The sequence below is a fragment of the Pan paniscus genome, chromosome 2 (assembly GCF_029289425.2).
Source record: "Pan paniscus chromosome 2, NHGRI_mPanPan1-v2.0_pri, whole genome shotgun sequence".
In the NCBI taxonomy this organism is placed as follows: domain Eukaryota; kingdom Metazoa; phylum Chordata; class Mammalia; order Primates; family Hominidae; genus Pan; species Pan paniscus.
The window spans coordinates 70,140,042-70,155,819 of NC_085926.1; the positions used below are offsets into that span (position 1 = coordinate 70,140,042).

At 39.1% G+C, this 15,778-nt stretch overlaps 1 protein-coding gene across 2 annotated transcripts in view; it reads right to left on the minus strand.

The window, feature by feature from the left end:
* Positions 1 to 12,443: 12,443 nt before the first annotated feature.
* The window catches only part of MDFIC2 (MyoD family inhibitor domain containing 2), a 118,200-nt gene continuing 114,865 nt past the window's right edge, over positions 12,444 to 15,778 (minus strand). Inside the window, exon 4 of one of the 2 annotated variants that reach the window (XM_024928364.4) lies at positions 12,444 to 15,155. In XM_024928364.4, coding sequence (XP_024784132.2) covers positions 14,896 to 15,155 — 260 coding nt within the window. In that variant the 3' untranslated portion in view covers positions 12,444 to 14,895. The remainder of the gene's footprint in view (positions 15,156 to 15,778) is intronic. The other variant, XM_063602819.1, reaches the window with a different exon arrangement.

Below are 15,778 nucleotides of genomic sequence, written 5' to 3' on the forward strand. Positions count from 1 at the left end.
TCAAATTGACTTTCTCATGATCTGTATCACATCATCTATGTTTAGACATTTTCACACTTTCATCCGAAAACATTTTGGGTGTTCTTCCTTTAAGAAACATATACTTTCTTCCACACATATTTTTGCATGTTACAAACTGTGTCAACGTGCAAATTATTTCCTTGAAATAATTGGCGATTTAGTATCGGTGATGGGCAGGGGTGAGTCAACTGGAAGCTCAGGAAAGAGATTTCAGAAAGACTGCAGGGAAGGAGCATTGGGGAGGGAGTAGTCTTCAGAATCACAGGGTTTAGAATCCTGTGAGACACTGGCAGGATGAAATGAATGTCCAGGATGCTCCAGTGCTCTGAATTCCAGGCCCGAGATGGGCTGGAGGTCCTCATTTTGCCTTCAGAAAGGGGCCTGGGTAGGAAGCAGGTGTCTAATGGTGCTAAGGAGGTTTTTTTAAATTCCTATGGCATATGCCCTCAGAAAGCTTGCTTATCTCCCCAACCCCCGCCCCCACCTTCGAAAGAAAGGGGTGGGGGAGCTGAAAAACACTTGGCACAGGTGCAAGAAAGCTGAAAACGTCTGGCAGAGCTCACAGACGTCGTTTTCCACTCGGCACCAAATGTTTTACAGTCTTCGTGAGCCCATATAGATTCTGGCTTCTGCCCAGTCGTTTGTTTGAAACTGTAGGCTCTGAGAAAAGGCTCCACGCTGCAGCTGGCCTTTAAACTGTGTTTTATGGGGGAGAGTGTTCAGGGTACAATTGGAATTAGGAGAGCTTGCCTTTGACGTTGGACGTAAAAGTAACAGATTGGAGCGGGGTGGAGCTCATGCTAAGGAATTGTTGGTCTGTTCATTTTCCCCCTCCGAAGACGAAGCTTTTGGAAATTTTACCTCAATCTCAATGATTTCACGGGCTAATTTATAGCGAGGCCCCCAAATGTGACTTTAGCCCAATTTGGCTCAATTTGACTCCAACATAAATCTAACAGTTCCAAGTAATGGAGATGGCAGAACCGTTCTTAGTGATGTAAATTTCTTGCTAATTTAGGGCAATTGTGGCTTAGTTCCCACCTGCATGCATGTTCATTATGAATGAACATTTAATAGTTAACTATTTGTCTTTCTCTTTCTTTGTAACCCTTTTTGGTTCCTTATCATGCTTATAGCTCATAATTTCAAAGGACTAATGACTAATTGGATTTTTTTTGTAACTATATTAATGATGCAAATGAAAAAGCTTCAACAAGAGAGTTAACGCTGAAATCTGAGCATTAAAAAGTCTTTCTTACTCTGACAATTTAGGGAAAAGTAGGCATTTGGGTCCTCCTCAGGTCTCTGGATTCAAATAATAACTATTCTTTGTTGAACACTCACTACATGCCAGCTACAAGCTTCCCATGAACTTTCTCATTTTTTCTTCACTGTAACTGTGAAGTATGAAGATGAAATCCACGTTTCAGCAGAGGAAACTGAGGCTTAGAAAATTTAAGTGACTTTCCCAAAGAGATGATTATGAATGTGCATTATGGATTTACTTATTTGATCCTTTTCAGTTTTCAGGAACCATGAAGAACAAAATAGTTCACAGTTCCCAGAGTAAATATTACACCCACTTCTCTGTTCTCAGTGGCTCGTGTGGAATGACTTATCCTGGAATTTAGAGTTGAAGATAATCCTGATGCTTCAAAGAGAAGAGTTGGAACACAGTCCTTTTTCTAAACAGAGGAATTGTTGAATATGCGACTGAACCTCCGACTTAACTAATTAGTTAATTTGGAGCAGAGTTTGAACACAGTCCTTTTTCTAAACAGAGGAATTGTTGAATATGCAACTGGTCCTCTGACTTAACTAATTATTTAATTTGGAAGTTATAGGTTTTTTATTACTTGAGGAGCAGCTTTCTCTGAACAAATACAGTGTCCCCTGGGGTGTCCAAATTGTGACAGAAAAGTAGAGCCAGCTTGAAACTAGCTAGTCATCACATAGTGGCATCATGTGAATGAAGACTCCCCCAAATCTGTGACCCTCTTCTATCCTTATGAACTAATTCAATAAATAAATGAGCACTTTCTCAGTTCCCAAACTGAGAGCATTTTAAAAAAATAATGAGAGCACAGATATCTATTTAGAGAGATGGCGAGATAGAGGAGAGAGCAAGTTGCACACCACGAAACAAAGGGAAAGATAAGAAGAGAGAGTGTGTCACTACTTCCCCGTGGCAGAATCACAATCTTCTTTTGGATGTCATGTTGAAAAGATTCCCAATTCGTAGTTCTGTGAGCTAAAGCAGATGGATGCTCCATGTTGGTACAAATTCCTATTTGAAGCAGTGTGGTTGCAAAGATGGGGTTTGGGTCATTTGATTTTCTCCGAAAAACAATCTTGTGTAACTGTTAAAAGAATTTATAATACCCAATGCAATGTATCATCCATGATGCTTCTTCAAAAATGTTAAATAAATGCTGAAACCAGTGTTTCAAATATATTTGCCCAGATTAATAAACAGGGTTACTTTGGTTAATATATGTTTGGGAAATGCTGAATTTGACATATATAGACAGGTTTGTTTTTCCCCTGCAGGACTTCTCAGAGCCTTTACTATTGCCCTGTGATTCTCTAAGAAGGGATAATACTATACCACTTGATCTTAGAGTGCTTTTTCCATAAAGTATCTGCTTCACACTACTGTGCTTCCAAACAACCTTAGGAAAATGCTGAAATATTATCACTTAGGTAAAGAAGGGTTTAACTTTTTCACCCGATTTTGGATCATTATGGCTAAGCCTCCACTTACATAGAAGTTTATTATGAAAATTTTTGATAGTTAACACATCTCTTTAGTCCTGTTTGGTTTCTTATATGTTTGTTAGCACATAATTCCTAAAGATTGATAACTGATTAGATTTTTAGACAATCAGAAATTAAAGACATACATGAAGAGATTAAAGCAGTAAGGTAAATCAGAACAGAAATTTGGAGTCTCAGTTCCCATTGAATAATTTAGTTGCAAGCCCTTGCTGGACTAACCACATGAGGTCATGTCACCTTTCTGGGGAATCTTTGGGAAGAATCCTGAAACAGAAGGCAAAATACCTCTCAGCACACCACATTTTACCTCTCAGGTTGTCAGGTGAAACTAACGGACTGTGTACTGTTCTTAGCATGCTGGACCAGGTTTGCAGTGACCTTTCCCTGTAAGACAGCGCTATCTCCACCAAGGAGAATGCCAGCATATGCAAAGTCTCTGCTGCAGTCCTTTTTGATTAGGTGTAAACTTAACGTATCCTATTGATGTCTGGGTCTCCATCAGTAGCTTGCAGAGAAACTTACTGTATTGTATCCCAAATAGAAACACTGAGCCCCTTTCAACATATCCATGTGTTTTTGGAAAATTGCAAAATTAAGGTATTTTTTGCAGTCTTGATCTTGGAGAGATTCTCTGAAGTTTTAAGCATCAAACTCCACAGAACACGGATCTACTCCCATCACCAAAGAAAGCCTTAACTGGATTTGCCACAAAAGGAGAAACCATATAAAAATTTCCTCCATGGCATATATCTTATCCCATGGAAATAAGAAAAAGGCTCAGAATAGCCCTTCCACTATGTAATGTGGTTGAAATGTCCACTAAAAGTTTCATACGGGTGCTCAGATGTAGCTGGGAGCTCCTTCTGTCTTTTCTTCCCTATAATTAAGGGGGCATGTCAGCTCTGGGGCCCAGAACTCTCCCATGATTGAAGTTTCCCACCCTCTTGCAGACAGAGGATTGAAAGCCTGGCATAGAATATCTAGCTATTGTATAAGTTTTATAGGACAACAGAGAGCGTGAATAACCCTTGGGTTGTCTTTGGCAGTTGCTTTCTAGAAATTCCCTTTTCACAATAAGTAAAAGAATCAAAATATCACCCCCAAGATTGGCAGATGCAGAAGTATCACCTAAAGTCAGCTTCTACCTTCTAAACTCTTCCATGGATCATTCAAAGAGGTTGTGCCAGCCAGGTGTAGTGGCACATGCCTGTAGTTCCAGCTACCAGAAGGCTAAGGTGGGAGGGTTGCTTGAGCTTGGAAGTTCAAGACCAGCTTGAGCAGCATAGCAAGACCCCGTCTCTACAAAAAAAAAAAAAAAAAATTAGCTGGGCATGATGGTGTGTACCTGTAGTCCCAACTACTTGGGAAGCTGAGGTGGGAGGATCACTTGAGTCTAGGAGATTGAGGCTGCAGTGAACCATGACTGTGCCTCTGCACTCCAGCCTGGGCAACAAAGTGAGACCTTGTCTCAAAAAAACCCAAAAAACAAAAATTTTATGCCATAGTCCTGACCCACTACTGCTATGAGCTTCCACTGTGACCTACAGAGATCTATTTATTCCATGTACACCTCAACATCCCCACTTCAAACACAGAAAGAGATCCTTTCCTCATCACAATGTATGTCACACGAAGCTTTGCGTACTCCAGAAACTGGAGGACTTATTAAGTTTTCTTTACTTCAAATGACCATATATTCATTCATTGTATAAAAAAAAAAAAATCTCAGTAATGTTCTTCTCATTTTCAATAATGGGATTTTTTTTTTTTGAGACAAATTGTGCTCTGTTACCTGGGCTCTAGTGCGGTGGCATGATCTTGGCTCACTGCAGCCTTGATGTCCTGGGCTTAAGGATCCTCCCAGCTCAGCCTGCCAAATAATTGGGACTACAGGTGCATGCCACCAGGCCTGGCTAATTTTTATTTTTTTATTTTTTGGTATTTTTTTTTATGAGATGAGGTCTCACTCTGTTGCCCAAGCTGATCTTAAAATATTGGGCTTAAGTGACCCTCCCGCCTCTGCCCCCTCAAAGTTCTGGGATTACAGGCGTGAGCCAGCACACTCAACCGTAGGAATTTTTATTTTGAAAGGTTACCTAATAGTTGAAAGGGATTTCATTGATGGCACCGAATTGAGGGGTGGTTAGGAAGAGAATGAGAAAAACCTTTCTTAGCTGAAAAAGGAGCCCCCAAGAAGCTTCCACTGTGTGATGGGAAACAAATATCACTAGCATGTTAAATAATCAGTGCTCATAAAGTGTCATTATAAAAGCAACTTTGCATTTGTCTCTTGCCATTCTTTTATATTTATTTGTCAGAGGGAGTCTTTTCCTAGCTCTTGGAAGTAAACTCAGGGAAGCCCCATGACATGTCTGTCAGACAGCCTTTAAGTCATAAACATAGTCTCAATTCATAACCTAGTTTGAGTACTAAGAACCATAGTTCTGAATTTGATTCAGTCAATGTCTTCTCCTGTTCTAGTTGGGGACTACTGTGTGGACTGGCTGCTGGAAGAAAGGTCTGTCATGGGCCTTTCCTCTTTCTCTAGCTACCATGTTTCCTTCTTCAGTGGCACTGTGGCTCCTGAACCCACCAAGGCCGAATGGGGAGTAGGAGGGTAGGAAGAGGATAAAGAGGATAGAAAGCTTCTAATTTGATTGACACTCTTATAACATTGTGGCATATTCTCTGCATCTTGCATATATTTAAGGTGCCAATTTCATTAAAGGGTGCCTTTTATGGTTTCATCAGAGTACCCATGGTGGAGAAGGGTCTCCCACGTGTGTTCCTTTGACCTGTGAATACAAACCCTATTTATCCAGGGCTTGGTGTTGCACACATAATTTCTTTTTGCTGAAGTCTCATAGACATTTTTGGTGGCCTTATGAGACAGAGCATGAGACAGCTCTGGGACCAACTCTTTCTCAGGCACCTCACCCATATGTAGTCCATCAGACCACACAATTCCCAGCCTGTGCTTGCTCTGCAGTGTGGTGCTTTTTTTTCTGGGCAAAGGCAACTCTACCTCACTCTGCTGCCATAGAAGCTCAACCCTCTGGTTTCCTGGGTGGGAGTCAATGCGGTTCACTTTGTCTCCCTATAAAAAGAGGCCATGTAGCAAGCTCTCTGAGTGTTCACTTGGACATACCTCTCACCACATTAAGGAGAAGGGCAGCCACCCCACCTTTCCCCTGGGGAGGCATCACAGAGAAGGATCTCTAAGGAAATCAACACCATAAACTCGTCTCTATCTGTCTGCCACTGTCCTACCTTTTTAAATCCTCAAAATGTTGGGTTGGCCAACCTGGCCTTCAACCATGGCCATCTTACAGCTCTCTTTATTGTCTTTATAGTAAAGTGAGGAAGACATGGGGTTTGAAGTCAGACAAACTCTAGAGTTCAAATATCTACTCTGCCATTGTGTTGTCTTGGTGTTAGAAAGCTATTTCAAGTCTCCAAGACTCACTTTTCCTCATCAATAAAATGGGGGTCATAATACCTTTCTCAGAGATCATTGAGGTAGTTCAGTGAGATAATGCATTAATGGCTGTTCATACAGCACTGACACATAAGTGCTTATTAAAATTACCTACTACAGGAGGTATTATGCTAATCTTGGGAGAAAAGTGTGTGGTATCTAAGAGAAGAAAAAATAAAGAGATATGGGAATTAGAAGTGCTCATTTCCTGGAGGAGTGAACAGGAATAATGAAAGGGATGGTATATGGAATAAGTCTCAAAAAGTTGATATGATGTGGGATAGTGCAGAAATAAAGAATAGACATCTCTCATGTGTTATGGAAACAAATGAACTAGGTAGTGATAAGAATAATTATAGCTGAAATTTAGTGAGTTTACCATATATACTAAGCCTACGCTAAAGACTTGGCTGAATCATCTCTTTTACTCCTCACAATGACCCAATAGGGTAGGTATTATTAACAACACTTTATCATCTAGCAACCTGAGGCTCAGAGAGGTTTAGTTACTAACTCAATGCATTTGCCTGGTAAATGGTGGTGACGACTAGAACCAATGTTTGTCTGTAGTCTGCAACCTTTTTTTCTGCTATTACAAAGCTAACATGAAAACTTTTCATGAACTATACCTGAATTATAACAGGGCATTCTGGAGCAGGAGTCTCCTAATGGTTCAAACACCCCAAAAATCAGAAGACAGGGTGCTTGAGACCATGAATCTTTAGAATGTTTCTCCAATTTTGAGTGCCTAAGTAATATACTGCCCCCAGCACAAAGAAGTATAATCCTTCTAAGATGGTTTTAAACTCAAGGATGACCTCTATTCTCTTACTTTCCTCACCCCCAGGAGGAATCTTGAATTACTAATAATTGCTGTGTTCACAAAGGATAAAGCCAGGAGAATTGACAGGAATTTTTTTTTGCATAGATGGTATTAGTTATAAAATTTATGCTAGTTCTAGAGTTTCATAGGGCATCCTGGTAACTCTCTCCCTCATGCAGAAAGCCCCAGTGAGGGCAGAGAGAAGTACATTTCAGGCATGACCAATAATATATACACTAAGTTCTAAGCCATGCAAATGTGCTGAAAGTTCATCAGTTAAGTGTTCACTGATTATTCCTACAGGACCAATCCAGCTATTGAGAAGTCAGTTTCCATTATTTTTCTCCATGAAGCAGAACTTGCCAGGGGCCTGGAATACAATATAGAGTATAGTCAGATGGGTTTTGCACTTCGCCCAACCTAGCAAAGTCACTCCTTGGCTATTATTTTTCACTCTATTGTAAATAGCAAGAGGCAGATGAAAAGGTAAAAAATATGTTGGTTGGAAGATACTTATTCTCGCCTACCTAGGGTAATCAAGAATAGACATCAGCTCCAGATTTGGTAAGTAATAACTCACATTTGACTTTAATACACCATGATAAACTTTTAGGAATATATCTTTTAAAACATAAAATGCTTTACCTCTGATTTAAAGTTTGGGGGATTGGTCCTGCACCGTAGGCAGGTTAGATTTAGCGTCTCTGGAAATTCCAGAGCAATTTTAAACTACTCTTTTTGATCACTTGCTGCAGCTCCAGCTTTCAAAGAGAATGAGATGTTTTGGGAATGAATTGTGATGGACTTATATGAAAATTTATATGGCCAAGAATTGGATTTGTTCCCCTGGAATATTATAGATTATATTTTATGTTGGAATTACGTCAGTGTGCAGAGCAGCAGAAGGCTGGCTTAATGTAGCTAAAAATATACCTTGACTTTCCACTTGGAATAGAACTCCCCCCTCCCCAACCCATTTCTTCCCTAATGAAAATAATGGCTTCATGACTCATATATGTGATAGACAGTAGGGAATATTTGAGTTTTAAAATAAGAAGAGTTTGAGAAAGGACTAATGGTCCTTTTCTAATTTCTTTCCCATCCATCTCTTCCCTCCTGTTTCCCTGTCACCATCCTATTTCAAGCCTTCATCACCCCATGCCTTATTGCAATTGCACCTTTCTCAGTCTCTACTCTCCTGGCTTTAATTTGTCCTGCATGCTGCTGCCTGGTCAATCTTCCTCCTCCACCACTTTAATCATGTAATCTCCTGCTATTCTTCAGTGATTTTTCATCTGCTCCTTAATAAATTGAAAGCTCACTTCACAATCACCATCTTAGTCCAGGTCACTACTGGGTCTTACCTGAAGTTGGGCAGTAGCCTCCTACCTGGCCACCTAATTGGTCTCACCATTGCTTTGATTTGACCTAATGTTTTCCAAAAATATTATTCAAGTACCTTTGGTTACATGCAGGAGGATTTTGGTGCCACACAGATACTTTTATTCACAGAATTACTTATAAAACATTGCTAATATAGTATTATAAATGCGTAACTAGGAATTTATGTATATTGTTGCTTGGAATGAAAGGCATCAAGAAAGTGAGCTAATAAATCACTTCATGGGGTGTATACAGTCCAGGCTTTTCTACATCCCTTGGAATACCATCTTCACCTCGCCTCCCGGGGGCAGTTTTACAAACTCACTTTATGTGCCAGGTGGTTTACTGCCATGCCCACATTGGCAATTATAGGATCACAGCAATGGCAGAGTAGTGACAGTGGGACCATCCTGGCCTCTTGCCTTCATCCCTGAATTCAGGGACTGGCCCCTTGTATTGCAAACTACACAGCAGTAATTGGACACGTTAATGCAGCTTTCTGAAGTCTCAACTTTAAATGATGAGTAGCTTAGCTACTGAGAGGATCTTCTTCTATATTCTTATTTTATTTTTTAAATTTTACAGGAACTTGATATTAAATGAGCAACCATAGGCAGAAAGTGCTGAAAGAGGAAACAAAGAGGATGTTGGGGAGTGCTGAACTTAATGAAAGCTCTGTATCCACAAAATAAGTTGTGGCTTTGTAAATTCACTCTAAGTACATTTGAGGAACAATAAACCATAAAAGAGGTTAGCATGACCTTGGATTCTGTATAGCTTTTGAGATAAAAGGTCTAAGCATCAGAATGCATTTTTTGAGCATAGTGTTGTTGACTGATTAAAAACAATTCATGCTCCTAGAACCCTCTGGTGGAATGCTGATGAGGGGCTGGCCTGGGTGCATTGTGCACGATTGACTCTCTTAAAGCAAAGATCAAAGTTGCTTTTCTAAAATGGAACACTAAAAGGTAAGTCTTTGTAACCATAGATAAATGAGGCAAAGCTACTGACATAAGGATTAAATTGCAATACATTGACTTTGCATTTATTACTTATTGGGTACGTATCTTAAAAGCATTTTGAAGATGTTCCAAATTCTAATCATTGTACAGGATAACAACTCTTAAAACATTTACTACCAGTGAATGTTTTTCTTTGATATAGCCATTGTATTTTTCTGAATGCTTTAAAAGTAACTACTTGAACTTTATCTTGGTTTCATAATTTTTCACATGTATAACTTTTTAGGCTTAGTGATTAAAAGCATGGGTTTTGGAATGAACAGATTTGGCCTCAAACCTTGTGATAATTGGTTATTTGCCGTGTAACCTGGGACAATTTACTTAATCTCTTTAAGACTCTTTCCCTAAAAAAAAAAAAAAGGAAATAATAATAAAATCTACTTTATACGGCTGTTAGAGAATGTGATAATATACCAAAATACTTAAATATTTTCTATATGATATTTTTTCTCATCTGTAAAATAAATTAATAAAAATAAAAATTATGTAGAGAACACATCAATCTCTCTGGTCCACCCCTAACTATATACTAAAGAGTGTAAGGTGAAATTCGGATTTTAGTAGATGGCATTGCAATCCATGACCAAAAAATGTCTCCATCTCGCCCTCCCACTTACCCCCTTTCCCCCAAAGTGCCCTAATAGCGATATATGGAAAGGAAAATTCCAGAGAGAAGAAAATACTCCTTTATAGCTGTGCAAGCACCTCTAATACAGGTCCTTCTGGCAAAGGATTGAATGAGAAAATGTGTTTTAGATCTCCAGGCCTAAGTAGTTCTGCTTCCCACCCTTTGAATCAAGATAACCCTTTGGCTGAGGGTCCTCCTCAGTTGCCAATCAAGATGTGAAGCAGAGAAGGAGACTTGGCCAGGGTAGTCCAGGGCCATGGGCCCTGTGTAAGCGGCAGACAGGAAGGAAAATGCCATGGAGGTGATCTTTAAGCCAGACTCCCCAAACCTGTCTTAAATTACACCATATTGTAAAATGTGGCCCAGTGAATGTCCTGGCCTCCCACCAAAAAGATAAACAACCCCTACTCTCTTGAAGGCTGGGAGAAAGCTGAAGGTTCATCACTTCTGTTGACTCCTTCTTAAAACGTGGAGTCTTTAGAACTAGCGTTGCCAGATTTAGCAATTAGAAATAAGGAGCACCCAGCTACATTTGCGTCTCAGATAAATGAAGAATCATATTAGTAGTATAAGTAGGTCACATGTAATATTTGGGACATGCTTGCTTGTTGTTTTTCTGAAATTCAAAGTTGACTCGGCATCCTGTGTTTTGTCTGGCAACTCTATTTTCGACAGTTTCTAAAGGTGAATTGGTGATGGATAATTGAGACTGACAGAATGCTTCAGAAAAATGCTGTTGACATTTAGATATTTGTTGGTGGGCGTGGGGGGTTGTGGCTGTCCTGTGCCTTACGGATGTTTAGCAACATTTCTGGCTTCTATCCACAAGATTCTAGTAGCAGTCTCCTGCCCTCCATTGTGACATCAATTGTCTCTCCAGGCTTTGCCAAATTGTGAGGGAGGGAATTGAGAACCACTGCTTTAGAGGCAGTGGCAAAAGCAGAGCTGTGAAGCATATCAAGATGGTAGACCAGAAGGAGGCATATTTATCCAAATAATGGCTCAGCTCTGGCCCCCGCCTGCATTTCTTGTCCTCTCCCCACATTCTGGGCTCCTTTCCTGTAATATTAGGAGCAATTCGGACCTCTGTTGGAGAAGCCCCAAAATATAATTTTAGTCCCGTATTAATTAATTAATTATTTTGAGGACAAGGTCTTGCTCTGTCACCCGGGCTGGAATGCAGTGGCGTAATCATGGCTCTCTGTATCCTCGAACTCCTGGGCTCATGCCATCCTTTCACCTCAGCCTCCTGAGTGGCTAAGTCTACAGGAATACACAACTATGCCAGCAAATTTTTAAATTTTTATTTTTTGTAGAGACAGGGGTCTCACTATGTTACCCAGGTTACCAAGTCCAGCCCCTATGTTGATTATCACTAGAAATTTGTTTGACTCTATTCACTTTGCCTTTCTACACAGCTCACCTGAAGATACATGTGGCAACTGTTTAGGTTTTACTCAGATCTTCTTCAAAAAACACCCAATAAACTCTTAAACCAAATATTTATATTTTATCAGAGTCTATAGTTTGTGTGGACTGAGGGAACTTAGTATTTGATGGGCAAAATTCTTACAGTCAAACAACCTTACTTAAGTTTACATATTAATATTTTTCTCCATTTTGTTGAGAGAAAGAAACTTAGAGGCATTGGGTAATTAATTCTGCCTATCAAATATCTCCATCTATACATTTATCCTTGAAAAAATGCTAATATGCCCTCCCATGATGTTTCCTATTTGTAAAGTTTCTCTGCCTGGATGTTTTCTTGCTCCTTTGGAAAAAAACTGAAGCGACTTTTGCTCTATTAACTTTGATTGTCCAGCATTGATAATTAATTTTGTAGGCCTATCAGCTTACGTAGTGGGAAAATTTCATTAGCAAGTCAAACGTAACTTCGTATCTTCATTGCTTTCCATATTTTGTCGGCTTTTACAGAAGCAATGGTTTTATAAAAAATCCATTGAGCAGAGCAAAGACAATGTAGATATGTGGTTATAATGCTGTAGGAAAAAAAATGTCTGTTCCTCATTCTATATAAAGATTGTATGTTCTTAAATCTCTTTTATAAGAGTGTGCTTCCTTAAATCAGAATACTCTGTTCCCTGAGAAGTCCCACCTTAAAGAACAACATTATCTTTATTTGTAATCACAGGCCTTCATCATTGCAGAAAATATCTGAGCCTTCTCAGATTCTGATATTTGTATTTAATCAATAACCACATCCCTTTTTGATCTGCCTTACTTCTGCAATTGTATTTTCCCAGCTGCGTATGTTTTATTGTGTAAGAATTCAATTGAAAAAGCCATTCATGTTTGCAAAAAGGATGATGTTTTATTATTGGTTATAAAGAAAAGAAATTTCACACTTTGTATAACCGACCCTTTCTGTTATAGCACAGTGAATTCTGAAAGTGAGGAACAAAGTTAACAAACCGTGGAAAGCAAGGCCACAGAAAGATCTTGTAGTGTTCTGACCACATTACCACATAAGACCTGGTGATTTTTATGTCTCTAATTGACAAGCATTCAATTCACATTTGAAATGCACAATCTTTGCATAATTTGAGGGTATGTAGAGTAGAAAGAATAAGGGAATGATAATTGAAATATTTAACACCAATATGGCATGGCCTCACCAATGATACCAGGTACCATATTATAGGAATAGGGTTCCAGAGACCCCCAGGTGTTCCTCCTTTAGTGACTAGACCACGGGTAGAGGGGTGGGTGCTCAGAGAGGAGCCAAGAGGGATGGGACATAAGGAAACACTAGGAGGTGCAAGGGAACAACTGTTGATGAGTCAGTCTGGTAGTGTTTTAGTATTTTAACAATTGTAACACCTGCACCTCTGTGTACCAGCTGGACTGAGAATTGGGTAGTGCAGGTAGTCAGAAAATTAGAACCCAAGTTAGAGTTCCTGACACTGCCAATAATTCACTGTGTGGTCTTGAATAAGTCAGTTCATGGGGCCTCTCTTTTCCCCTCTGAAATATAAGAAGGTTGCATAAGAACAGCCTTATGTTCCCTTCCTGTTCTAGGAATCTATTTTTTTTCTTCTAATGATCTACAAGTTCTATGCATTGAGTATAGAGCTGTTTCTTCGAGCTTCTGAAAAGCAGAAAGACTTTTTCATGGAAGGTGTGGGGCACTTTCATGCTCCGTGGTTTGTGAATAACATGGTCATCAAACAGGAATGAAATCAGCATTAACCATGGGTGCGCTGCACTGCCAGGAGCAAGTTGAGAGTGGTTAAATGCCTTTTTAGAGGCAGTTTACAAATATTTTTAACAGATGAATAGTTTTCAATGTTTGGGAGAGTTTATTTCAAATTGGAAAAATGTGCTAGTTTGCTACAGAAATAAAGCAAATGGTGATTTTGCCTGAAATTACCTAAGTCAGGAAAAAACAGATATTTTGGAGTTTTCTTTTGTTGTTGCTGTTTCCCTAAATTACACACAAAAAAATTCCCTCAATTCTCCATTTCACTTTTGGGTTCTTTGTTTGGTTACTCATGCATGATGCTTTTTTATATTCAGTGAAAATATTAAGATATATCCATGGAAATTAACACAAAGTAATGAGCAATGTATTTGCCCAAGGACTATAGAATTGTTTCTACAGAAAGTAAAGAACATTCCAAAGTAACTTTAACCTAGATGTGTTTTCACCACAAACTGTTTAAACTTATTTGAGTCGAAAATCACTTTCCAGTCTATATCACATCTTTTTCTTAAAAAAATAAGGAAAATAAGTACTTGACATAATTATTGATCACTTTAATTATCAGACAAAGAAAAACATGGTTTCTGAAGCACATGCTATATTAAGAAGCTTGGTGCTGAATAAGTACCCTCAACGCATATTTCTTTCTGGTGTCTATACAAATGATAGTTTTGTAAAATGAGCTGAATCTGTTTTAATATCCTGTTGCTTATTGTACCTGACAAATAAAAATGAAGAAAGTGAAGAATTGATTGAGATTTTTTTTTGAAACTTGCACATAATTCTCATTTATGCTTATTAGAATAACTAAGAGCCTTTCTGTAACGAATTAAGAATATGAATAACCTGTTATGACATAGTCATAGACATACAATAATATGGTCTAGAATTATAGTACTCTCTTGAAGTACACCGTATTCAAAATTCACTGGAGATGTTTTAGAGACATCTGTTGTAATTACAGGAACATGGTTTCTAATTCATTTAATTCCCTTTCCTACCTAAACTGTACATATAAGTGAATTTTAAGAGACTGTATAAATAAATTTTTAATTACAAAATGATGTTATACAATACATTATTAATAACAACCAACAATGCATAATGTTTATGCATGAGTCCATTAGAAAGGCGAGCTAATGTATGTCAATTCTAAAAGAATGCACTAATTTGTCCTGAATTTGTGAATGAGGTTGAATCCATGATGCAAGCTGATGAGTGCAATAACGCAGTGGCTTAACATGCTATTTTATAGTCAAGAAACATCTTGTACCTACAGCATTTAAGAGGTATTTAAGATTTGTTCATCACATGTGATCAAGAATCTTATTTTTCAGTGAGCCATGCGGTTGTGAAATTTGGAATAAGACCATTGAGTTGACAATACTAGCTTTCCTAGACAGGTGCAGAATAAAATGGCCTATAGCATCCAAGAAATGTGTACAGTCCTTACATTTCAGCACATGGAAATCAGTCTTGTTGTAATGGAATTTCCCACCGTGGCCAAAAGGACTGCTGGAATGTGGTTACTTCACTGTGCTAGCGGTAACAGATTTCTGAAATCTCCATGGCCAGTTCCAGACACTCGCTGGTCTCATGGCAAGATTCAAAAAGGCTGCAGTCCATGTCACAGTTGCAGCTGCAATCATTCCGAGAGTGGTTTTCATCCGAGGTGTGGTGATACCGGTGAGAGGGGCAGCACATTTTGGTACACACCGTTTCACAGGTGCCGGGGAGCATCAGGAGACAGTCCCAAAACTGGCAAAACAGACAGGCGAGGATAAGGGAGGCACACTCCTCTGTTTAAAGAAGAAGACCAATTAATAGTGGCACATCTGGGGGCGTCTATGAAGGACAGGCATGTGTGCTGGGATACTTGATAACTTGATAGCCAACTCTTAATTATTTATCCACATTAGAGGTAATGTACACCCTTCTTCTCTCAAGCTCCCCCACCCCCATGTCAGTACTCACTCTACTTAAGTAATTGCTTTATTAACTTCCTGAGCATTTCCTATTGATTCGACATAATCTGGTTATTTAAAGTGCTGTCACTTTTCTAAACTCCTTTATTTACTTTGCCTGCAAGGCTCTGGGAAGCCACACAATTAGCTACCTCTCTGGAAACCTTGCAACTGTCTGAAAAATTGCAGGGACTCCCCAAATACATGGGGCTTAAGAAGCAGTTAGGATTGGGGACAAGGAGAGACTGTACAAATGCCCTGTTTCTTGTCACCAGGCTTTGTTATTTTTCGACATGGATTCCCATAAATCTGCCACACCCATATTCCAGTGCAAGCGAAAAGCACATTTCAAAACTTAATATAAATGCTTTTTAAAATAATCACAGCTTTTGGGTTGTGTTTTATTTTTAATCTCTGTTTCCGTTTCCCTCCAGTTATGTAAAGCCTTGATTTTATAT